The sequence below is a fragment of the Pinus tabuliformis genome, chromosome 7 (genome assembly GCF_031772625.1).
Source record: "Pinus tabuliformis cultivar Carrire ecotype Pingquan chromosome 7, CPIR1, whole genome shotgun sequence".
Classification (NCBI taxonomy): domain Eukaryota; kingdom Viridiplantae; phylum Streptophyta; class Pinopsida; order Pinales; family Pinaceae; genus Pinus; species Pinus tabuliformis.
In genome coordinates, this window is record NC_142293.1 from 2,068,293,248 (window position 1) to 2,068,318,600 (window position 25,353).

General features: G+C 37.2%; 1 protein-coding gene across 1 annotated transcript; it reads left to right on the forward strand.

The window, feature by feature from the left end:
* The first annotated feature begins 352 nt into the window (after nt 1–352).
* LOC149256811 (uncharacterized) lies at nt 353–6,809 on the forward strand. Its single transcript, XM_089460890.1, has 3 exons — nt 353–1,703; nt 5,499–5,757; nt 6,042–6,809. The coding sequence occupies exons 1-3, from the start codon at nt 541–543 to the stop codon at nt 6,204–6,206; spliced, it is 1,587 nt and encodes a 528-aa protein (XP_089317016.1). The 5' UTR covers nt 353–540; the 3' UTR covers nt 6,207–6,809.
* The last annotated feature ends 18,544 nt before the right edge of the window (nt 6,810–25,353 follow it).

Consider the following 25,353-nt stretch of genomic DNA (forward strand, 5'->3'; position numbering starts at 1 on the left):
TAAAACACCAAATATCAATAAAAAATAAAATAATAATAATGATAATAATAATAATAATATTAAAAGTTAATTATTTATCAAATTTTCATTTGTCGTAACACTGAGCTGTCCATCTCTATCTCTATCTCTATCTCTAAGCTGTCCATCTCTATCTCTATTTTAATCCATATGTGGAGAACGAGTCACATGAGAAAGTAGAAGGAGCATCATCAAAGTTTAGAAAACCAAGAATGATAACGTGTTCAAACCAAAATTTTAATTTACGACGTCAAAACGGTGCGTCAGCAAGCAGAGTCTTAGACGGGAAACAACATTACCCTAAGGTTGGCGACACCTTATCTGTTTTGTTGGAATTTGCAATTTTTGCAGCACAGATGTACTAACGGTTTTGAACCTGTTAGAATCGTATAAATCGTAGGCGGCGAGGCGTGCGTGTATATGTATGTATGGACGGACGGCTGGAGATGAAAGCGAATAACTAGAAATAGAGAAATACAGTTTGTGTGTTGTTGTTGGTTGGTTTGGTTTGGATATTATGCTATGCTGCATCACCAGAAGAAGTCTGAGTTACAGATTGGCAAGGAGAGCAGAGGAATTTCTTCAGATTATCGTAGGCCGCCTCCGCTACTCAATTTTTCCAGCATCGCCAACGATCCAGCGGGGCCTTGGCACGATGAAACGCTGGTGCTCTCCACTACTCCGCACAAGAGGGTCAATCTTCACCAGGGAGCTGTGATGCATCCAGAGCACCGCCACGCCGAGGTAGCCACCAGGCCTGGAGGCTTTGCTCGGGCGCCTTCGTTGCTGTCGCGTTGCCCAACGATTAAGGGCAGGATCGACAGCTTCGCTTCACTGGGCGACGCCACGGCCACGGCCGCGGCGACCGCGATCTTGCACCACAGAGTACTTGGAGGTCGGAGGTTCAAGTCGCTGCAGGTCCTGCTGCCGCCCTTTGTGGTCGTGTCGGTGCCCTGTTTCTGGTGGTACCTGAAGGTGCTGCGGGCGGAGAAACGGCTCGCGGATTCGCAGTCCGATAGCGACACGATCGTGGTCGTGGGCCTCTGGTTCGATTTCTTCGCAGCGCTGGTGTTTGTTACAGCCGTGGTCATATCACTCAAGATCGCCTTCCCGCGCCTCGCGCTAGCGCTGCCGTGGTCCTTGCGGCAGAGCTGGGGTTCCTTCGCGGTCGCGTGGTCGAAACCCCTCGCGGCGCTCCTGTCAGACGATAAGGAAAAGAGGAGGAATAAATCTTTTTCCAGGGCTTTTTCGAGGCCCACGGTTACATGGACGATAGGGTCAAAGCCTAAGGTGGAGAGGAGCCTCAGCAAGGTGTCGACCGAAGGAGTCCAGGTCTACAAAAACGGGGATGTTTATGAGGGGGAATTTCATCAGGGCAAATGCTCCGGCAGCGGGGTGTATTATTATTATATGAGTGGGCGTTATGAGGGAGATTGGGTCGATGGGAAATATGATGGTTATGGAGTCGAAACCTGGGCGAAGGGAAGCCGCTACAGGGGGCAGTATAGGCAAGGCATGAGACATGGTTATGGTGTTTACAGGTTTTACACTGGAGATGTCTATACGGGGGAGTGGTCGAATGGGCAGAGCCATGGCTACGGCGTCCACACTTGTGAAGATGGCAGTAGGTATGTTGGGGAGTTTAAGTGGGGCGTCAAGCATGGCCTCGGATACTACCACTTCCGGTATGTTTGTTACGGCCTTATTCTCATAACATAAACAAAATCTTGAAATCTTCGAAACTCGACATGTTCAATCAATTCTGCATTTAATTCTGCGGTGATTCCAGGAAGCCGTTACAATAAAGTCTACAGTAATCCTAAAAGCGGCCTGTAACCCTAACCTGAAAAATAAAAACCATTTCAAGCTTATTTCAAATTTTGAAAGTTCAAAAGAGAATAGCACTATAGCAAAATAAGTGATTTATAGGCAGGTTACATGAAAAGGGGCAAGAAAAGGTTCTTTCACATTTAGATTTTTTAAAAGAGAATAGTAGACTAGCATAAAGAAAGGATTTAAAGGCAGATTTGGCTTGAAAACTTTTGTTCTCATTTCTGGAAACGATTTTGTGCTGTTTCCCCATGTTCCTGTAATTTCCAACTCAGAATATCGCACATGCTAAGAAATAATGGATTTTTAGGCAGATGGGATGAAAAATAAAAAGTCATTTCAAGTGAAAAAATCTCGTTCTATTTTTTTTGGCTTTTTTCAAAAGAGAATAGTACACTAGCATTAGAAAGGGATTTCAAGCAGATTTTGCGTGAAAACTTTTGTTCCCGTTTCAAAAAACCATTTCCTGCAATTTCCTGTTTATACTATTGCACACTGGAAAAATAAGGACTTTTAAGTTTTTAGGCAGATAATATGAAAAATGAAAGTCATTTCAAATTGAAAAAAGAAAAGAAAAATAAACCTTCTTTTAAATTTTGATGTTAGAAAGAGAATGGTATTGTAGCAAAAACAAGGGATTTTTAGGTAGATTTTGCTTGAAAACTTTGTTCCCATTTCTGAAAACCATTTCCTGCAGTTCCCTTTGCAGACTATTGCACAGCAGCAAAAATAAAGGATGTTTACGCAGATAACATAAAATACAAAAATCTATTTCAAAACAATAAGATACTAACAATAAGAAATAAGGATTTCTACGCAGATTTTAGTTGAAATATTTTTGGCAGTTTTCCCAGTTCTTGCAATTTCTTATGCAGAGTCTCGCACTCTGGCAAAAATAAGGGAATTTTAGGCAGATAACATGAAAAAGAAAAGCAATCACAAGTGAAAGAACTTCTTATAAGTTTTGATTTTTCAAAGAGAATAGAAAGAATGGATTTTAGTGCAGATTTTACCTCGAAAATTTGTTCTTATTTCTGATAACCATTTCCTACTGTTTCCCCATTTCCTGCAATTTCCTATGGTTATCCTAAAGTCTTTGATACTTTTGCACCCCTTACATACCTATTTCTGGAAACTAATTTTCTGCCATGTCTGGTTGCTCATACCCGGGGACACCATATTCTGATTAAATTCAACTTTTGACTACGATGAAGAGTGGTCTATAGACCAGGTAGGCCCAAGTGGGCATTAATGGAGAAAAAGATGAGCATGCAACAATTTTGTTCTAAATATATTTTATTCTATTCATTAGAAAGATATTTCTTTGATTCATTCTCTTCCTACTGTCACTACACAAACCATTACAAAGTTTTTTGATACTTTTGGTCCCTTGCCATACCTATTTCTGGAAACCTGTCTTTTTACCATTTCTGGTTGCCCATACCTGGGGATACACATCTTCTGATTAAATTCAAGTCTCAACTATGATGAAAATTGGTCCTATGGAACAGCTAGGTCTCAGAGGACGTTGAAAGAGAACAAGATGACCATACAAACTTCACATTGTGGGGAGTTGGGACTTGAATATCTGGAATGATTTTTCTTAATAATATTTGGTTATAAAGATATTAAATTCTGTGGTGAATCCAGGAAAACTTTACAAAAATACCTACGCTAATCGCAAAAGTGCACTGTAACCATGACATGAAAAATAAAAGCCGTTTCAAGTGAAAAGACCGGTGTTTTAAATTTTGTTTTTTTCAAAGTGATTAGCACACCAGCAAAAACTAAGGAAATTTTAGGCAAATAACATGAAAAATAAATGCCATTTCAATTTGAAAACCCTTCTTTAAATCTTGTTTTTCCAAAAGAGAATAGTATGCTGGAAAAAAATAAGAGGATTTAAGGTGGATTTGCTTGAAAGCTTTTGTTCCCATTTCTGAAAACCATTTCTTACTGTTCCCATTTCCTGCTATTTTCCATACAAACTGTCCCAAATATCTGGATACTTTTGGACCCTTTTCATATGCGTGTCCGGAAATTAGTTTTCTGCCATTTCTGAATGCCCATACCTGGGGACAAATATATTTTTTATTAGATTCGCTCTACTGTGATGGAAATGGATCCTATGGATCAGGGAGGTCTCAGAGGACATTAAAAGAGAAAATGATGAAGATACAAACTTCACATCACGGGGACCTTAATATCTGCAACGCTTTGTCTAATACTGTTTCATTTAGAAAATATTTCTCTATTCATTCTATTTCTGAAATATTCTATACAGACTAACCCAAAGTTCTGGTCTCTTGCCATAGCTGTTTCTGGAAACTAGTTTTTTTACCTTTTCTGGTTGGACCAGGTGTAGGGGAACATAGAAGTCTGATTGAATTCAATTTTCAACTATGATGAAAATTGCAGACCAGGTAGGCCTCGGAGGACATTAAATGACATAAAAATGAACATACAAACTTTGATAAATGACAAACATACACACTTCACATTATGGGGACTTAAATATTTGCAACGCTTTTGTTGAGTAATATTTCATTCTATAAAGATCTGTCTTGCACTTTTTATAGTAAGGTTTGTTATTTAATTAGAGATTATTAAAGTTTTGTTCACTGTGCTGATATAGATTGTGAACTGCGTTTTTCTCGGCCATCCATTTTTGATTGGATCTTTAAAACCTTTGAATGACATCTTAAAAAAACTTCGAGTTTTACATCCAATTACAGTTCCAATCTATGTTATGAGAAACCTTACTAGGAGATCCATTTCTTATTCCATTCCCATTGATGTCATAATACTGTATTAATATTTTACTGATCAATTTTATATGCATAATATACTTGTGGGGGTTCATGTCTGTTATCCTCCTAAACCAGCTAGCTTTGTTTCTCTTTTTGTTCCCATTTCAGATAAAACATGCTCTAATGCACAAGCAGTGGGTGTATTAATGGGTCTTAATATTTGTTATCCCCTGAAAATGGCTAGTCTTGTTTCTCTTTTTGTTCACATTTCAAGCAAAATAGCAATGATACAAGTCAGCCTGGGGACTTGCATCCCATAACCACGAGCAACGGGGACTCCCAAAGCAATTGAGACTGACAAATCACACAGGGACCTCTAAGTGATATTGTATCAGACTGAAGGGGAATGCCTTATCATCAACCTGTGGGTTTTGGACTCGCATCCCAAAGCTGGCTTCCAGATTGGAAAAGTTCTTAAAGTATGTATAGCACTTCATAGACCACCCGTGGATCATTCCCCACCTCGAGCTTCCAGATGGCAAAGAAAATAAACATCTATATGAACGTACTTATCCCACCCAATGCCATAGATAAGGGTTAAAAAAAGCTTTATGCAGTAAAGAGGTAATGTTGGGTACTTATTCTCTGCCTAAGGAGGGTATTTTAAAGAGGAAATGAAAATTATTGTTTTGCTGCAAATATGCTACTACTATAAAGATGAGATTTTCAACTCAACAAGGGCATTGTGTGACTGTTGGGATGATCTCTCAATTTTAAATTTTTTGAAGAATGTATAAAATGCATTCTACATCATTATGAGTGCATCAAATGAATTGCCCTTTCACTTTGCAATGCTTTTTTTCTGATGATTTGACTTCACGGATTCTTGTTTTGATGCAGAAATGGTGATACCTATGCCGGAGAGTATTTTTCAGATAAAATGCATGGGTTTGGTGTTTACCATTTTGCCAATGGTCACCGTTATGAGGGTGCATGGCATGAGGGAAGAAAGCAAGGTCTGGGAATGTATATATTTAGAAATGGTGAAAGACAGTCTGGCCACTGGCATCATGGTGTTTTAGAGACTCCTAGTACACAGAATTGTCAGCCAAGATCCCCCATAGCTGTGAACCATTCAAAAGTCTTGAATGCAGTACAGGTATTGACATACTGTAAAAACCTTTATTATAAATTTTCAGAAAAGAAATTTAAATGCCAGAAATTCAATGGAAATAATTCCAGCTTTGTGCCTCAATTTTGAACCAGACTGAACCATTTTAGAATTATATTTTGGAATGGTTTCTGCTTTGTATGTTTGGATTTTGATTTACCTGGTTGATTGTTAGAAGCACAGAGAGTTGGTGGACCGGAGAGATTTTTATTTTTCTACTAAAAATTTTGCCTAGTAGATCTGTTTCAAAAATCTGGTTGTTGAAATTTCAGGAAGCAAGGCGAGCAGCAGAAAGGGCATTTGAAACTCCTCGAGTTGATGAAAGAGTAAATAAGGCTATTTCTGGTGCCAACAGAGCGGCTAATGCGGCAAGGATTGCTGCAGTTAAAGCTGTTCAGAAGAGGATGCATGTCAATGTGCCAATTCCAGATGTCTAGGGGGCTGACCTTCTAGTACCTTATCTCACAACCTCAATTGCTGGTCGGAATTTCTACTGAGCTGTACCTTTTGTGGCTGCTAAAATCTCATAAGATCAATTGATACACCAAGTCATCATTATGATAGCCAGATATGGTGGGTGTATTTAATGGTTTGTGCCTCGTTTTAAATGGAAAAAAAATAAGGGCAGCAGCAGCTATAATCCTCACTGATCCCAGTTTAGAGAGAACTTGCTTCTGAAGCTGACACTTCTTATCTGGGAGATCTTCATCATGGATGTATTTTTTAGCTGAAGGAGGAAACCTGTGCTAAGAAATATATTTTCATTCAGTTGTAAATAGAGTGAATCTCAGGATGAAGCCATGCCCCTGAGGAGTATTGTATAGTATTTGCGTGCCTTTTTGAGATTGCCTTTTTCATGCGGTGTTCAACTAAGGATCTTTTACTCGTGACTAAGCAAAAAGCTTGGCACCTCGTTAGCAGTGGTTACAGAGGCGAGTTCAGATATGTATAAAAGAGAAATAGTATGTGAATATGGATTGGATTACCATTAAGTACAATAAGCATTTATTTTATGAAATCTCAAGTACTTTATTAAGTTACGGGGATGTGGAATCTCGAACTGCAAACCTGCTGATTTCACATATTTCATTATAGATTAGTGAGCGTGCTACTTGTGTTCTTTGCAGTTTAGTTGCCTCATTGAAGTTGGTTTAAAAACCAGGGATTTGGGCAAATATTCCCAGTGGGATGGATTGTGCATTTGAATTTTTTTGAATAGATGGACTTCGATCAAGGTCTGTTTTTCAACTTTCCAGAGTTCGAGCTGTAAATTTTTTATTTATGAAATATTGTCACCAATTGATGTGGTTTATTCATCGAGGCATCGGATGATGAGAATGCAGTTTCAAGCAGTGTAAATGGTTTTGGTTTAAACTTTATATCGAAGTAATATAGATCGATCCAATGGTCCCCCCCATAGAGAGTTATTCTTCCAGAGTGATATCAGTTCCAAAATTTGCACAGGCCCCAAGACCACACCAGTTGCACAACACACAATCAAGAATTGACATGGGTTAATTTATAAAATATTGTCACGAAATTGATGTGGGTTATTATTCATTGAGGCATTGGATGATGGAGGATGCAGTTTCACGCATAGTTGATTTTCTTTGTTTATTTTTGTGTTGATATAATATAGATTGGTCCAGTGGTTAGGAGGTTATTAGTTCTTCTGGAGTGTGATGCAGGAGCATACAGCGCAGCAATTTCATTATGTTCTAGTTAACTTAGGGGGTCTTGTGTTTTCAAGGAAGTTGGATCCCTATGTATGTAATTATTAATGTTTTAAGTGATTAGAATAGGAATTAATTAGATATTGTGAGGATATTTGTAAATGCTCTCGAATGTAGGAGAACATGAGTAATGATGAGTGATGACGAGAGAGTTGGAAATCAATTATAAGTCTTAGACTAGAAAGTGGTGTCATGATTCGTGGAACTAGAGAGGATTCTTAGGGATTACTAGAGTTAAAAGTGGACTTAGAGGATATTCAGGATTTAGTTCAACAGAGTAAGGATCTGAACCAGAATTTGCTTAAACATAACCTTTTGTATAAATGTAAGCCTAAAAGGCATAGTAGTAGTAAGGTAGAGAGAGTCAGTAGTCAGTCAGTTAGTAAGCTTACAGGCAAGAAAAGAAAGGCCACTGATTTAGATGATCAGGCCAAGGAAGAAATTCCTGTGTAAATGTTTGTTATTTAATACAGATAACTCGATTCTGAGTTCGTGTGATGTGTTGAGTAATTGAATTATAAGTTGTGTGTGATCTAGAGTAATTCTGCGTAACATAGGTTGCAGGTGTGTAGAACTAGAGAAGAGGTGCAGAGAGGAGTGTGTTACGTGGTTGCGCACACACAGTATTGGAGAGAACCTTCACAACGAAGGAATAACTATAAGGTTTCCTAAAACCTAAAGGTTTACGAAGGAAGCGTAAAGGCACGAGCAGAGATCAAGATCAGAACAAGTGAAAACTGTAAGGCGGGAGCAAATACACAGGTAGAAAGCCGAATGAGCTATTTCACAGTAAGAACCAAAAGAACATAACGGTGCACAGGGATCGTTGCATCCGTCAGATCAACGAATGAGAGCGAGGGAGATAGACGACCAAGATTAAGTCGCACAAAATGAAGTCAAGAATATGAATAGCGGAGATTAAGTGATAACCCTTTATTAAGCCAGGTTCTTTAAAGTTTTGTATTGAGCACGTGGGTGGTATTCGCAAGGGGTAAGTAGTTTCTCGCGCGAAGCGGTCTTTCAAATTTTGACGCAATTACCTTTAGCGGCTGTAGCAAACGATGGAGAGAGAACCACTTTTTTCGTGTGCTTCCAATCTGATATTGGTCGTGCAAATATCTGCGCGAGATTGCGGGATAACCGTTGGATCAAGCGGGATTGATCAACAATGAAGATCAACCAAGCTTGTTGGCGATCGGGTGACGCGACAGCCGTTGGATTGGACAGAGTAGATCAATGGTGAAGATCATTTGGGATAGTTAATGATCGGGGGTTGCAATAACCATCAGATCGAGGAATGTGATCGATGATGGAAATTTACATGCTAAGGAGAGCATCGAAATATGTGCAAAAGGTTGAAGAATGGTGGAAAGGTAAGGTTTAAGTGTGTTTATGAGATATTTCTATTATACGGGAATTATAATAGAAATAAGCGGGATTAGTGTATTTCGGGTTAAGTTAAGAATTAACCAAAGTTTATGAAGGGTAGTGTAAGGTTCCGCTTAAAGGTTTATCAAAGGTTTAGATTTTGGATAGCTGAGGCAAATGTTTCTGCATAAAGTTATTTAAGGAGCCTTAAACCTTGATTTGTGAAGATTCTACTAAGTAAGGAATTTGAAATCCCTGGGACACACAGTGTGTGACATGCAATCTTAATTTGCATACTGTGGGTATATGCGGCTTAGGCTGCATCATTGGGGTAAATGCAGTTTAGGCTGGCATCAGAGTGATAGCAATTCTAATATTTGCACAGGCCCCAAAACCACACCAGTTGCACAATTCAGTGGGGAATGCACCATTCAGTCATGAGTTGGAATCTCATATTTGGAGCCTTTCTTGCCAGGAAAGTTTATCCACAGGTTTATAGCTTACAAAACAAGTTATGGAAATCATCATAGTTATTGACATAACAATGGCCTTCGATCTGAAGAAGATGGATAGGTGATACTTTCTTGTTCAGTTTGGGTTATGAGTTGATTTTCAACTCTCAAATTTTACTAGATCTCTAGTGTTGTAGAATATTAAGTGAAGTTCAATCGAGGACACAGAATATTAAGTGAAGTTCAATCCAACTAAGGACACAAATAGATGTGGAATGAAAAACTAACTACATTTACTCTATTATCTACGCAAGTCTAAAAGGAAGACATCACAAGGTTTTTACACAAACCAGTCTCTCAAATATTCAATTTGCTCATGGTAAAGTACGTTATGTAATTCATCGCAAGGATTATTGACATATAACTAGTTTGAGTCTGGAAAGCAACAAAACCTAGCTTGGTAAAAAGGTTATTTGGTCGGATTTGGGAAGGGGGAAATTGGTTTATTTCAAATCTCATTTGAGAAAACCCTTCAGGGAAGTTGGATGATCTTCTGATGATTGCTGCCAAGAAATCTTCTGAATATTTTGCAAAGTAACTTGGAATAGTGAGGAGATGCGCTTTTAAAGAAAAGAGGTGTACCTTCAAAGAAATCTCTTATTGGTTGCTTACCTAGAGTGGACGAGAATTGATTAAAGCTAGAGGCGGTAGCTAAGGGGTTAGTTATCTCAACCATAGTGCGTTGACCATCAAATTTGGAGTAGACCACACAGAGGCTTAAGAAGTTGGAGGATGAACATGGGATATTGTGTTCAAAGGGACACTTTATTTCAACTATTACTTGTCTAGACGGCAGGGAATTGGTTTTCTCAGGATGGCTGTAGTTCTTTTATAATGCTCGGTTGTGTACGAAAACTGACATGGTGGGTTCAGGCTCTTCATACCTTATTTTTATTTGGTTGTGTTCTTTGCCATTGGACTTCTGGATTGAGGAGATATCGAAGAGATTGAGAAGCTTATCTTGCATGCGAGATTGGCAAATGCTATTAGGGAAAGATATAAGGTGAAGATTGTGAGATACTGTATCATTGTAGATTTGGATAAAGGCCACTTTGTAGAAATCAATCCTCCAAGATCATTAGTAAATACAATACAAACCATAGGATATGAACGGACTCCTTTCAAGTGAAGTTATTGCCATGAATATTTGGCATCTAAATGTTGGCTTACTTGATGGTCAGGGTATTTTCAAGTGAGATCCCACCAGTGCTGATAAAGTAAGGTACAGGAATGCAGAGAAGAAGCCTAGGCTGAAGGTAACATAGATCAAATAAGAACAAGGACTAAGAGTACAGGTTTGATATCTGAAGAGGAGAAGACTACGGGAATGTAGAGGAGAAGCCTAGGGTGAAGGCAACATAGATCAAATAAGAACAATGACTAAGAGAAGGAAATAGGTTTGATATCTCAAGAGGAGAAGACTTCAGGAATGTAGAGGAGAAGCCTAGGGTAAAGGTAACATAGATCAAATAAGAACAATGACTAAGAGGAGGAAATAGGTTTGATATCTGAAGAGGAGAAGACTACAGGAATGTAGAGGAGAAGCCTGGGGTGAAGGCAACATAGATCAACTAAGAGCAATGACTAAGAGGAGGAAATAGGTTTGATATCTCAAGAGGAGAATACTAGGGTGAAGGCAGCATAAATAAAATAATAACAAGAAATAAGAATAGGCCATAGGTTTGATATCTCAAGAGGAGAAGACTAGGGTGAAGGCAGCATAGATAAAATAATAACAAGAAATAAATAAGAATAGGCCATAGGTTTGATATCTTAAATAAGGGAGAGAATTTGATGGACATCTATGATTTATCAGGGTAAAGTCTAAGATACTCAGGAGCAGATTCAATTACATCAAAAAAATCATAGCAACCTAGGTGGAAGGAAGGATTAATGGTGAAACAATTAGCAGGGAGAGAATAAAAAATCATAAAGTAGATGCTAGATATAAAAGACGCATGTAGTGTTTGCTTTCTTGATCATTCATATAATACAGCTTTGTATTGAATATACATTGTTGTATGCTATTTTCCAATTTTTTTATTAGGAATATGTAGGTATCAACTGATCTAATTTATGTTCTATTCTCGGTTTACAAATGGTATGTAGTGTTCACCTTGTTTACAGTGCCTTCACATTTTTGCAAAGTTGTTATATATATATATGTTCTTCTGGTTATTGGCATGGCATGCATAAAGAAAGAGTCAGTATATAGGCTTGCCTGGGAATGGACTAAACATCTTTCAGTGGAATACTTTCCGTTTATAGATCGTATCCTAAGTCATTTTCCATCTTGTACAACCGGTATGCCACAAATGGAACAATAAGACGAAGAAGAGTTTATTATATGAAGGCTTTTAGAAGTTTAGACTTTTTAGAATGGACGATGCCACATAGGGGGAGGATTTGCTGTAATAACAGTTTTCAAATGCGAAGGTACAGATCATTATATTTGGAAAGGATGTTATGACGTTTTCTACAATGTATGGGATGTTTTTAATGTAAAAAGTGACTTTTCACAAGCGACTAGGATATTCTAAGTTGTAATTGTGTTATTTCAAAAGTCGTAATTGTGCTGTAACTCACATTCATATATTGCAGGACTACCTACACGTTTATGTACGTAAATGTGCTTTTGATTTCAATAAATATCCCATCGTTTTTTTTCTTTTTATTGTTCAGTTAAACTTATATAAATCTATTTTAATTTTGAATATATTAAGTTTGGAGAGCAATCAAATTTTTCAAAATGTAAGCTTTTTTTAATACAAAACTTGAAGAAAGACTTGAACTTTGAAAAAATCGATTTGTTTCGACTCTGAGTAGATTTAGAATTAAGATTTATTTCTATTTATATTAACATCACACACACATACAAAAATAATCTTGAGTAGATTTAGAATTAAGATTTATTTCTATTTATATTAACATCACACACACATACAAAAATAATCTTATTTTTAATTTTATACAAATCTTTTATATAGTTACATATGTATGATTTAATGACTTGACTAACATAGATTCACATTGTTAGAATTAAGAAATGATTTATAAAAAATAAATTTGTAAGTGGCCACTTGGAAGGCTTGGATGATAGCAAACTTTGAGAATATATATAGTTATATATATATGATTTAATGATTTAATCAACATAGATTCACATTGTCGGAATTAATAAATGATTTATAAAAAATAAGGTGGTTAGTGGCCATTTGGAAGGCGCTAATGATACTCTTACAATTAATGCTTGACTAGGCTTTGACAATGCTCCTATGGTCAAGTGTTTAACTAGGCTCTGACAATGGTTGTATAAACAAGGGTCTAACTTGGCTTTGACAATCATTGAATAACCTTATCATCCTTGAGAATGCTTTGACTATGTGCCATTAGTTCAACTCTCAAGAAGGGTGGTCCACTATAGTGCTAGAACCTGACTTGATAGGCATGTAGGTTTGGGGAATTGGGAAGGGTGGCCCATGTGAAAATTCCTTGAATTGTAGCAGTTGGAATTAATTCTCTTAATTGATTAACACTTTATTAATTTTGTGATTAATATTGATTCTCCTAATTGATTAACACTATTAATTTTGTGATTAATATTGAATCAATCACAAGGCAATTTCTTCACCAATTAAAATAATCGTTGTTGAAACAAAATTGTTGGAAATTGAGTAAAAGTAGTGCACATAAAATATGACAATTATTTTTGGACAGTTGACGCCAGAAAAACCATGTGGGAAAATCGGTGTAGCAGTTGAGGGTTTTTATTTTTATTATTATGCACCAGTGAAATTCTGAATACAATAAATTGACACCAAACTAATGTTTTTATATCAGAGAAATATTGACAAAATCTATTGAGGGAAATTACCCTCCTCTCTAAGCAATATCGGCAACTGACTCCTTTGGAAAGGCTAGTCATCTAAACCTTGCGCAGATCCCCTCTTGCGTTGTTCCTGTACTAGCCCCCACATGTGTGGCTGACAAACCCTCTCAAAACAAGACATCTTGCTTGTTGCTCCTCTAGAAATGATCCTCTTTGGCCTTATGGAAAACTTCCTAACCTTTGGCAACATAATCAAACTTCCCCACAGCTAAATTGCACTGCTCCTCTTAGGCATTGCACAACCCTTTCGTAGCCTCTTGGAGAAAAAACTCATCCGCCTTTCCTGACTATCTGGAACTGGAATTCTCTTATGGAATCACTGTCTCTGCCCCTCTGTGTCCCTTTTGGCTCGAATTCTCTTTCTTTACTCGACCTCTGACGCTGGATAACTCGACCTGCGAAGGAACATACACTATTGTCTTTCACTCTGTGTGTTTTTACCCATTGAACTTTTCTTGTAATCTCCAGTTGGGACTCCCACAACCAAGATTAAAACTTAATCGATGGCTGATATCATCTCCAAGTCGATCTGTGTGGGTTTCTAGAGAATTCTCACATTTCTCAATTAATTAATTTCTAAATGATGGTCAATTAATTTAATTGAACTATCTTTAGGTGGAATTTCCATAAATGATTTTTGGGTTTTTGAGATCTCCCCTGTTTTAGCTTCTCCACAAAGTTTGAGACTAGAACACCATCTGATACTACAAAATCTAACACTCCATCTTAATGAGGAATGTGTTTTTCCAACTCTGTCTCCATAACATCCTCCCACGTTGCTGATCTCTGACAACTGTAGCTACCTTCCATTGCCCATCAACTATTGTGCTAACTCTGATTCATATGCTATCAATTATAGTCGAACCATGTTGCCTCTGTGCTACTGCTGACATTGCATTATACATCCTGTACTGCTGCCAACTTTGCATCTGCACTGTAACCCAACAAACATCCCCTTGCTGCTGCTACTACGACTACTGCAACTGAGAAGCATCCAAAATACTGAACCAATTGTGTCTTTGTGTTGCAACTGTCTCTTGAGCCTCTGATTGCTATTAGTCTTTGCATTGACCACTAGGAAATTTGTGTTGTCGCTGGCTTTGTTGTGCATCCTGCAGTGCTATCAACACTGCTTTGTGCTCAACATTTGACTGCAACTAGTCTGCCGCTGTCACTCTAGAATTGACTCCATCATTTAACACTGATCTTGTTGCTACTTAATACGGTGGCACCTAGTAGCAACGATTATGATCCAAGAAAAAACACCATATGATGATTACCTCGATAGACCCTGCGCAACTCTGAACTCTAGAATCTAGAACATGATGTCTCCCTACCTCTTACCTAGAGGTATAGTTGCATACAAAGCAAATTGGTCCTTAGATTTGGAAGACACTTGGTCTATCTCTGCGGATGATACTACTTGATTTTGCTTATCCTTTTTGTCCTTCTTCCTCTAAGGACACTGAGTACTGTAGTGGCCAAACTCGCCACTCCTGAAGCACTTGATCTTGAATAGATCCTCCTCCCCCTTCTTCTCTCCCTACAATCCTTATCCCTGAGTGGGACCTTTTGCTTTCCATTTCGATGCAAGGGCCACATTTTCTTCTTCCTTCACACCCTTTGATCCTCTTTTTTGACTGCTGCTTATGGAGCTCTTTGCTAGAGCTCGCCTCATCTCTTCTTGTGTGAGATCTGCTCACATCCGATCCCACCTAGACTGCTAATCTCGTCCTGAAATGCCTTGGATGAAATTCTCCCCTTCGTCGGTGACACTATTGAGGGCTAAACACACAAGTTATGTATTTGGAGGTGCTTCTCGTACAGCTGCAAGGTCATCCCGAATATCCTGAATTCTAGTGAGGAAGGGGCTGATGCCTTCACCCTTCTGCATACGAACATTCCTTAGCTTCTCTTTTAGGAACATCTTCTGCTGCTCGGAAGGATTATGATATAGTGAGGCAATAACATCCCACATTTCCTTCGTTGTATTCTTGACCGCCACATGTGAGACAATATGATCTTGAACACCATCGATAATCCACTGATTTTCCTTGGCCATTTTCTTATTGTAACTTGCTAGCTGGTCCACATCTGTAGGTACTGCGACAACCCTTTCTGCGTATGCCTTCAAGGCATACTCGTCCAGTGGGAAGGATAACCTATCCTTCCAGATACAGTAGTTCAAAGCTCCCTCTAATTTGTCCTGATCTCAGAGTCTTGCTAAAGCCATCTCTACAAAAACTCAACTAGGGATGGAAATCTCTCTTTTTCACCCGTCGACGCTAGAACTGTTATTCACACTCCTCGGGGTGAGAAAATTTACTTGTTGCAATTGAAAAATATGGATTTCTAAAACTAGAAACCCTTTGAGATAAATCTCCCTATATGTGTGGAATTTCTCTTCCACCCAACACTGAATCTACTCTAGCAAACTGTTGCAAACACTTTGTGTCCGGTCAAGGAATCTTCTCTGCAAAATAATGAGCTACTGCTCCCTCTGCCTGCTAAAATCACTTCCTCGGACAAATCAAACTTTCTTGCCACCTGCAATTGGAAAATCGAACCCCTGTCCAACAATTCACACTGCCTGGCTAGGCACTGTGCAACCCCTGAAAATTTCATCCTAATACTTCCTTTGAACAACAAATTTTCCCTTTTTTGACTCTTGAGCCTCATGTCTTTCAAATATGCTTTGATACCATGTGAAAATTCCTTGAAATGGAACAACTGGAACTAATTCTCGTACTTGATTAACAATTTATTAATTTTCTGATTAATATCAAATTAATCACACTGTAATTTCTTCACCAAATAAAATAAACGTTGCGGAAATAAAAATGTTGGAAACTGAAAAAATACAACACACACAAAAAACATGACACAATCATTTTTAGACAATTGTTTTTGGAAAAACCCAATGTGGGAAAACCAATGCAATAGTGGAGGGTTTTTATTATTATGCAGCAACGAACTTCCGAGTACAATAAATTTACGCCAAACCGGTGTTTCTATTTGAGAGAGACTGACAAAATTTACAAAAGGAAATTACCCTCCTCTCCAAGCAATCCCGACAATTGACTCCCTCTAAAAGGCTAGCCATCCAACCCCTTCGCAAACCCTCTTGCACTGGCCTTGACACATGTCGCTGATAAACCCTCTCAAAATAAGTCACCTTGCTTGTTGTTTCTCTGGAAACGATCCTCCTAGCATTCTAAAAGACTTCCCAGTTTGTGGCCATTGAATCTAACTTCCCCACAGCCAAATCAAACTACACCTCTTGAGGCACCGCACAACCCTTGCGCAACCTCCTTGAGAATAAACTCATCATCCTCTCTTGACTCTCCAGAATCACAGTGTCTGCCCCTATGCGTTCTTTTTGACTCGAACTCTCTTTCTCTGTTCGACCTCTGAAGCTGGATAGCTCGACCTGCTAAGAAACTCACACCACTGACTCTCACTCTGTGTTTCTCCATCTACTCATCAACCTCTTCTTATAATCTTCAATTGAGACTCCAACGGTTAAGATTAAATTAATTGACGGCTAAGATCATCTCTAGGTCGATCTATGTGGGTTTCTAGAGAATTCTCACATTTCTCAATTAATTACTATTGATTAACTAATTTTCTTAAGTTAGATTTAGGAAAAATTTAAATGATAATCAATTAATTTAATTGAACTATTTTTGGGGTGGAATTTCCAGAAATGATTTCTGGGTTTTGGAAATCTCCTGTGTTTTAGCCTATCCAAAAAGTTTGAGACTAAAGCACCATCTTGTGCTACAAAAACTAACAATCCAATAATTCATTTGACATATTGAATGGAACCTTTTTAATTCTATACCATTTACTAATTTGAATAGTTCCAAATTGTAAACATCTATTTCACCACCCCTGATTATTCATAGCTTATGGAATTTTAATAATTTCAAATGATAAACATCCACTCCACCACTATTATAGTCAACACAATCACAATAGAATTCTATTGTATAAATAGAACAAAAGAACAAAAATACCTCCAAAGTGAATAGGGTGACTCAATGGTAATCACATAGTAAGAATGGTGAATGGGGTGCACCGAGTACAACCCGAGTATCAAAACCCTAACCAGCTAAATGAATGCTAACACTGAGATCCAAATTTTCAAATCTTCCTACATTAAGGGAATTACAAGATAAAATCACCTATTGATTATAAATTAGTTAATGCAACAATACCATTAGTTAATGTAACAATACCATTGATTGCTAATTGCTAGCATTTCCATATAAATTAAAAGAATTACAAGATAAAGCACCTATTGATTATAAATTAGTTAGTGCAACAATACCATTAATTGCTAGCATTTCAATATGAAGAGGTAAGCTTTGCACAGTTCTTTTACCATTCCGCCCAGTAGCACCAGCGTTATTACAATCAATATGAAGGCTTAATCTTGCAACATTCAGATTTAGAGGTTAAAGGCTGCCTTTTTATTTTATACACTCACCCATGCTTTTAAATCACCATAGATTTTAGGTACTCTCTTTGATGACATGGGCTTATGCGAAACTTTTTATAAACCATGCTTTCCGTAGTTTATAAACCTATATTTAAAAAATCCAAAAATATAAAATAAATTCTTTATCATTTAAGTGAAAGAAACTCTCTTCGAAGTGCCGGGTCAACTATTATTTAAGCCTGAAATATTTATTTATTTTTATCGTTTGAGTGAAACAATTGCTCTTTAAGTGCATTAATGATATAATTCTTCACACTATCATTTATCCAGAAGTGATAGTGAAACCTGGAGGACACCTCTCATAATAGCTGTTCCATAATTTGATTTGATGGTAAGTTGGTGATATTGGTTCAATGATATGGAATTCAATTTAGAATTTGTTTCATAAAAGAGAAATTAAGTTATTATATTAAAACTTGGTATTGTAGTGGTTGTTTCATAAAAGAGAAATTAAGTTATTATATTAAAACTTGGTATTGTAGTGGTAAGTCATGGGTTATTATAATGCGTTTGCTAAAATAAAGATTATTTAAAATATATATTTTATCTATGAAACATCATGTTTTTTTTATCGGAGTGGATATTTGTATATTTGTGGCTATTCATTTCACTTTTTCTAGGTTAATGATTTTTTATTTTTTGGTATTTTTTCTATGGTTTTTGGGTTTTTTTACCACAAAATCTAACAGATTTAGTGCCTCAGTAGGAGGTATAGGTCTTATGGCAACAATGAGTTTGGCTACCATTGTCATTTTAGTGGCATTTCTCCTACTATTTAGTGGTGAATGTTATCCCCACAAGGGTTCCTCAACAAGGCTCAAAGGGTAATTACATAAGGAAAATGAATCTCTAATGGATTTGTAGATAATATAACCCAACAAGATCTTCAATTAACAAGCATTCAAGAGTGTACCAAGGTACCAACAAGACTTCAATGGCCTTGATAATAATTATAAGTAATCAAACACACTTTCCACCTACCCCAATGGTTTAGAAGAGGGAAGTTATAAACTAGGGTTTTTAACAATATATAGATTCACACCATGTAATAATATATAACAACCAAGAAATATCCTGTAAGCGATAGATTCAACAAAGGATCAAAGGCTATCAAGAGGTAAGCTAGGAGCATTGAAACTTTATAGTTTTTAATGGTTTCATATGCATAAGACAACAATAGAAATTTGGATGTCAACCCTAAATTTGGGGATTAAAACACAATTAATGCTAGATTTTATCTTTTCAATTTATTAAATGCAACCTCTATCAATAGAATAATGACATGTGGACCATCAAATGCAAATTTAAAACCAAATCCTAACCCTAGATACCAAGACATTAAGAAAATAATAAAGAATTTAGAATGGTCACCACTACTAGATTAGTGCCTTCACTTAATTGTGCAAAGGAGTCAATTAGGGCAAAGTCAATGATATAGGGCCTTAGATGAAGAGGGTGGAAGATTAAAATTCTTCTCTTAGCAACCCTAAAAACTTCTTAAAATGGGAGATTTAAGGTAACTTATGATGCATGCACCAAGTTCCTTTGATGGATTCATGAAAGACAAATTTTGCATAACAATAAAGAATAAAGATATTGCACCTTTTAATATGGAACAACATAAACCTTAATTTCAAAAAATAGTGTGCAAAATGGAAGAAAATGATGATAAACTTACACAAGAATCACTTATTAATCCCAAAATGTCTCTCAATGAAAAATTCTCCCTCCCAAGACCATTCGCTCCACTAAATATCCATTATGTGAAAGAGAAAAGTAAAGAGAACTAGTGCACACTCCTTTCAAGAGAGAGGAGTGAGTGAAATATGATCATGAGAAAATAAAAGTCACTTCCCTTTATTTATATAAAGGAAACCAAGTCACTTTAATAATTTTACAACAAAATCCCTAAGAGTTTGCTTGGAGCGTTCAACTAAGCCTAGAGGTCACAAGCTGACCCCAAGATGGCTCTAAAACATAAGAAATACATAATAAATCTCTCACACGTGCGGGAATAAATTCTCACCAACATGATTTCATCTTCCTACAATGGACATATCCATCAAGCAAGTGACAACGCGGGTCCAAGAGTTCTCCTTGCTCTAAGGTACATCATCAAAGTGCATGGATACATCTCCAACCGATATTTCCTCCATCATGATGTCATCAAAGTGCATGGGTACATCTCCAACTGATAGTTCCTCCATCATGACATCATCATCAATGAGGCTCATGTAAGCCATCTAGGGCACACAATGTTGACATGGCAACTTCAGGAGCATGCTTTGGCATCTAGGCATGGTGCGATAGCCCTTCTAAACCATCTCATTGGCCTCATTGCCATTTGGTCTTTAGAACAAGGCATTGCCATTTGGACCCTATTTGGTGGACGTTTGGCATTTCCATTTGGACCCTATGTATTTCTTATGTTTTAGACCCATTGCCCCTAAACAAGTAGATAAATGGAAGAAACCAGTCAACCTGGTCCCATCGATCAAAGGAGAGTCCTCCAATCCCATCCATCTTGAATTTGAAGTCTCTAAAACAGAACAAAACCAAGTGCAAACAAAGCCAATTTGCAAAGAAAGTAATGAACCATTTGAGTCAATTAAAGTTGATAGGAACCCCTCTGCTTTCAACATGCAAAAAGAATTAGAAAAATTCAAGATATCTATTCCTTTGACTGAATTGTTGAAGCAACCCAGTTATAAAGCACAAGTTTCTCAGTTCATGGGCTCATCCACCATTACCCCGCTTCAAGACAATCTTAATCTGTAGGAAGAAAGGCCTATGGTTGTGTTTGGTCCACATGTGGAGGAGAAAGACCCTTCCACTCCCCCATTCTATGTCACTCTAGTGATCCATGACTTACTGTTTCATAATTGTATGCTCGACTCAGGAGCCTCTCACAATTTAATGCCACTATATGTAATGGAACAATTAGGTATGCAAATAACAAAACCATACAAAGATTATATTCTTTTGATTCTAAAAGAGTAAAGTGTCTGGGTATGATCAAAGATCTAGTGGTTAATTTGGCCCAAATCCCAGTGAAAAGCGTGGTGATGGATATCGTAGTTGTCGACATCCATGCGAGATTTGGTATGCTTCTGTCCAGGTCACGGGGGATGAAACTAGGAGGGTTTATTAAGCTTGATCTAACGTATGGTACCATTCCAGTGTTTGGTGGAGAAGAACGCAGATTATATATAGAATCCATATTTGTAAAGACAGTAACTAAAGCTGATTATTCAAACAATGCTCCTGTGTATGGTCGGGAAAAATATTTTTCTTGTCTTTTGTTGGAAGAAGATGATCAAATCATGAAAGATACCCAGGTGGAGTCTTCCGCTCAGCTTGGTAAGTGACATCTAGAGCTTGGTCATGTTTGGAAATTATATTTTGATAATGCTTACTCCAGAGAAGGTAATGGAGCAGGTGTGTTGTTTGTATCCCTAGAGGGAAACCTTGTCCCTTTATCTTTCAAACTAGAGTTTGAGGCTACAAACAATGTTGCTGAATATGAAGCATTGTTGTTAGGGCCGCAAGCTGCTAAAAACCTTAATATTGAGTGCTTGAATGTGTTCGAGGATTCCGAGCTAGTGGTGACACAAGTAAAAAATTAATTTCAAACCAAGCACTCAAGATTGAAGTCCTATAGAAATGAGATATGGGATTTGGTTGAAATTTTTTTATTGGCATTTAATATTCAGTTTGTGCCCAGGGATCAGAATAGGATGGCCAATTCCTTGGAAATTGCTGCTAGCAACTTTAAACCTCCTCAAAACCCCTTTCTCAAGTATGAAGTTGAGGTCAGATACAAACCTTTAGTAGTGGACATTCAGTGATTGACCAGGAAGGTGAAAATAAGACAGTGAACAACATGCAGATCGGGGGGAATTAATTGTTGGTCATAAAATTTTGTAGCTGAAGGGAAATACAATCCCCAGAGGGTTGGTTCCACTAGAGAGGTTGTTTAATGCAAATGATGTGGTTGCTAAGCCAACTAAACAAGAGTTTGAGGAGGATATAGAGGATTGTAATATTGGCACAAAACAAGAGCCTAAAGTTATTAAATTGGCTAAAGGAGTTCCAAAAGAATACAAACAAAGATATCTTGATCTTTTTAAAAATTATATGGATGTGTTTGCCTAGTCCTATGATGATTTGAAGACTTTTGACCCCAGTGTCATACAACACAAAATTCCTTTGAAGGCTGGAATGAAGCCCTACAAGCAGAAGCTCAGGAAAATCAATCCCTTACTGCTCCCATCAATTAAAAGGGAAGTGAAAAAATTGCTACATGCTAAAATTATTGTACCTCTGAGATATTCAGATTGGGTGGCAAATTTAGTCCTTGTTAGGAAGAAAAATGGGGAGATCAGATTATGTGTGGATTTCATAAATTTGAATAGGGCTTTACTGAAAGACAATTACCCTTTGCCTAAAATGGATTATATTCTGCAGAAAGTAGTAGGATCATCTAGAATGTCCATGATGGATGGGTTCTCTGGATACAACCAGGTTGCTGAACACCTTAGGAATCAGAAGAAAACATCTTTTACCACAACATGGGGAACATTTATGTATGCTAAGATGCATTTTGGCCTCATAAATGTTGGAGCCACTTTTCAAAGGGAAATGGATATAGTGTTTGTTGGGGAGAAGGACAAATTCATAGTAATTTATCTAGATGACATAACTATTTTTTGAAATCAGATGAGGAACATCTCCAACACTTGCAACTCACTTTCGGAAAGTGCAGGAAATATGGCTTATCTTCAAATCCCAAGAAATCACAATTCGCTCTGAGTGAAGGTAAGATGTTGGGTCATATAGTGGCAAGAGGGGGAGTAAAGATAGACCCCAAATGGGTGGAGGTTGTAGCATTTTTTGGTTTTGATAAGTTAGAATAAATTAGTCTAAAAAAATGAAAATATTTTTCAAAACAATGTTAAGCTAGGATATGGACAAAAAGAATAATGAATAAATGTTAGGAAAAATTTTGATTAATATTTCCATATCAAAGAAAATGTTAGAATAGATGCCCTAAAAAATGAAGGCAAAAATAAAATGTTAGGTTAGAGAGAAAAGCAAAAAGCAAAAAATAGATCATGAAAGTGTGCAAGTCCAAGTGCCACTACTTTTTACTTTATTATGCAAAATAATGGTTGTGTGTAGCTTGTCATAAATGCCACAACCCATGATAGTCAAATAGTTTAATCTTGACTAGTTCATGCTTTAAATTTCATGTTTATAGTTAGAGAATAAAGATCTAGCCAAACTGTTTAATCTTGGCAGATCAATAGTTAGGTAGAGAATAATAAGGAGCTCATTAGTTTAATCTGAGCCCTTGGATGTTATAAGGTTAGAATTAGATAGTTTGCTTTTCAAAAGAAAAAGGAAAGAAAAGGGCCTGCTAGCTTAAATGCACCTAATTAAGTAAAGAAAAAATGTTAGGATAAGTGAAGGGTAGGTAGAAGAAAGGTTGCGGTAGTACAAAGTTGATTGAAGCATAAGCACATTTATCATGTTTAATCCAATGTTTCAGTGTGCAGAAGCAGTTATAAAAGTGAAAAGATATTCACAAGTTGATTTGGTTAACTTCCCCTCATTTCATTTCATCCCCCACTATATACTTACTAATTTCCTCATTATCCCATCATATCCTAATAAAATACCCTTTCCCTTCATTTTCACCCTTTCCCTTCATTTTCTTAGCAAATTACCCTCCAAACTCATTCCCATACCCAAAAACCCCTTTTTCCTAGTGTGAAACCCTTTCCCTTTGAAAAACTCACTTTCCCCTTGTAATTTCCCTAAAAACTCATAAACACCCCTTGTCCTAAGTTTTTATCCCCCCCTTCGCTTTATTTAATTAAATTATGTCCATATCATGTTTTCCCGACAAAATGCCTAAAAACCCATAAACCATTTATCCTAAGTTTTGTGTGCCCCCCGCATTACTTAACAAATCTCTGCGATATTCACTTTTTCTCGATATATAAAACCTTTTAACCCACCCCCTTGGTGCGGTTAATAAACCCCCGCCATATTAAACCTTGCTCCCACTGTATTAAACCCATCAAGTTATAATTTTAATCCCGCTTTATTCATTAAATAATTAATATTCTTTGTAATTAAACCCCCAAGCCCCACTAATCTCCGCTCGATTCACTTCCGTGCAACTCCATTGCGTGATAGCTGTTAGATCTTTCACGCCCAGATCTAATGATGCACATCCATATCACGCTCTCCCGATCTCCAACTTTTACTGCCCCGAGAGCACACGAGATTCATGGTTTTGCTCGGGCCCCTTGCGGTTACGTGGCACCTTTACGTTAACTCGCGTGCTCTCCAAAAAATACTGCCCTTCACTCAAAAGTGGTGCGATGGCCTCCGAAACCGCCTCCCCACTTAGGCCGAAACCATCCACTATTCATTTATCGATTTCCACGCCAAATTTTAAACATTACCCATTTAAATGTCAAATACCCTCGTTTTCACTCTTTTCGCTCGTTTTTTCACTGAAACCTGCCTAAGCCTGCCTGCGCCACCCTGAGCCTCTACAACCAAATTCGACCACTGATTATTTCCCGAAAATGCTTTGGACTCCATCCACAGACATCTCAGTTCACTAAAAGCCATTGATGGCCATCCTTTCCAACCCGTGTTTTATTATTAAATTGTTTTATTTTGCAGGTAATGAGAAGACCGAGAGACTGGATAAACAATTTTAACACTAGTTAAAACCCTGTTTACTCCAAGATTCTTAGAAAATCTATTCAAAGGCTTCATTTATCAGAATTTTTGTGTATAGAACCTAAGTAACAGGAACAGTCAGCCAGCTTCAACAATTTTCAGTTTTTTCAGTGATCGTCACCAACAAAACAACATCAAAATAGTACCAGATCAACTAGCATTCTTTATTTTGATTTTGTAATAATCTATTTTTGTAAAAACAGTTTAGGATATTTTTTTAGTTCTACTGTTGTATAAATAACTCTCTTCACGAGTTATTAAAGGGTTGCACCCTTGATGAAGCATTTGAAAGCATTTGATGTACTTGAATTTTCTAGACCCATTAGTACAAAGAAAAGGATTTTGAATTCTGTTTTACACAGTTTGTGTTTCCTATAAGTTTTTCCAGTATTACTCATTATGTTTTTCTTCATATTCTTATGTCTTACAAAGATAACCACGCAGAAATAATTGTGCTTCAATCTATTCCTATAAGCTTCTGTAGTGATAATCTATAAATAGAATGAATTAATGTACTGTCTATTTAATTAATTCCCTCTGAATCAATAAATCATCAGCATCTTTTGTAAGCTTAAGCTTACTCTCTTAAACCTTCTGAACATAGGTCAGAGGTTTTCATACTTATGATTAGTTAATTTTCAATTTGAAAACTGTGATAATTATATTAGTTTTTGTTTCTGCTCACCACCATACAAGCTATATCACTGTGTGAAATTTTATTGCAGCCCTCTGCTTTGGTATTAATAGTATTCAAAAGGTTAGGCATTACAGTGTTACGTCTGTTTCATTCATTGGTCCTCCAAATTCAAACAAAAC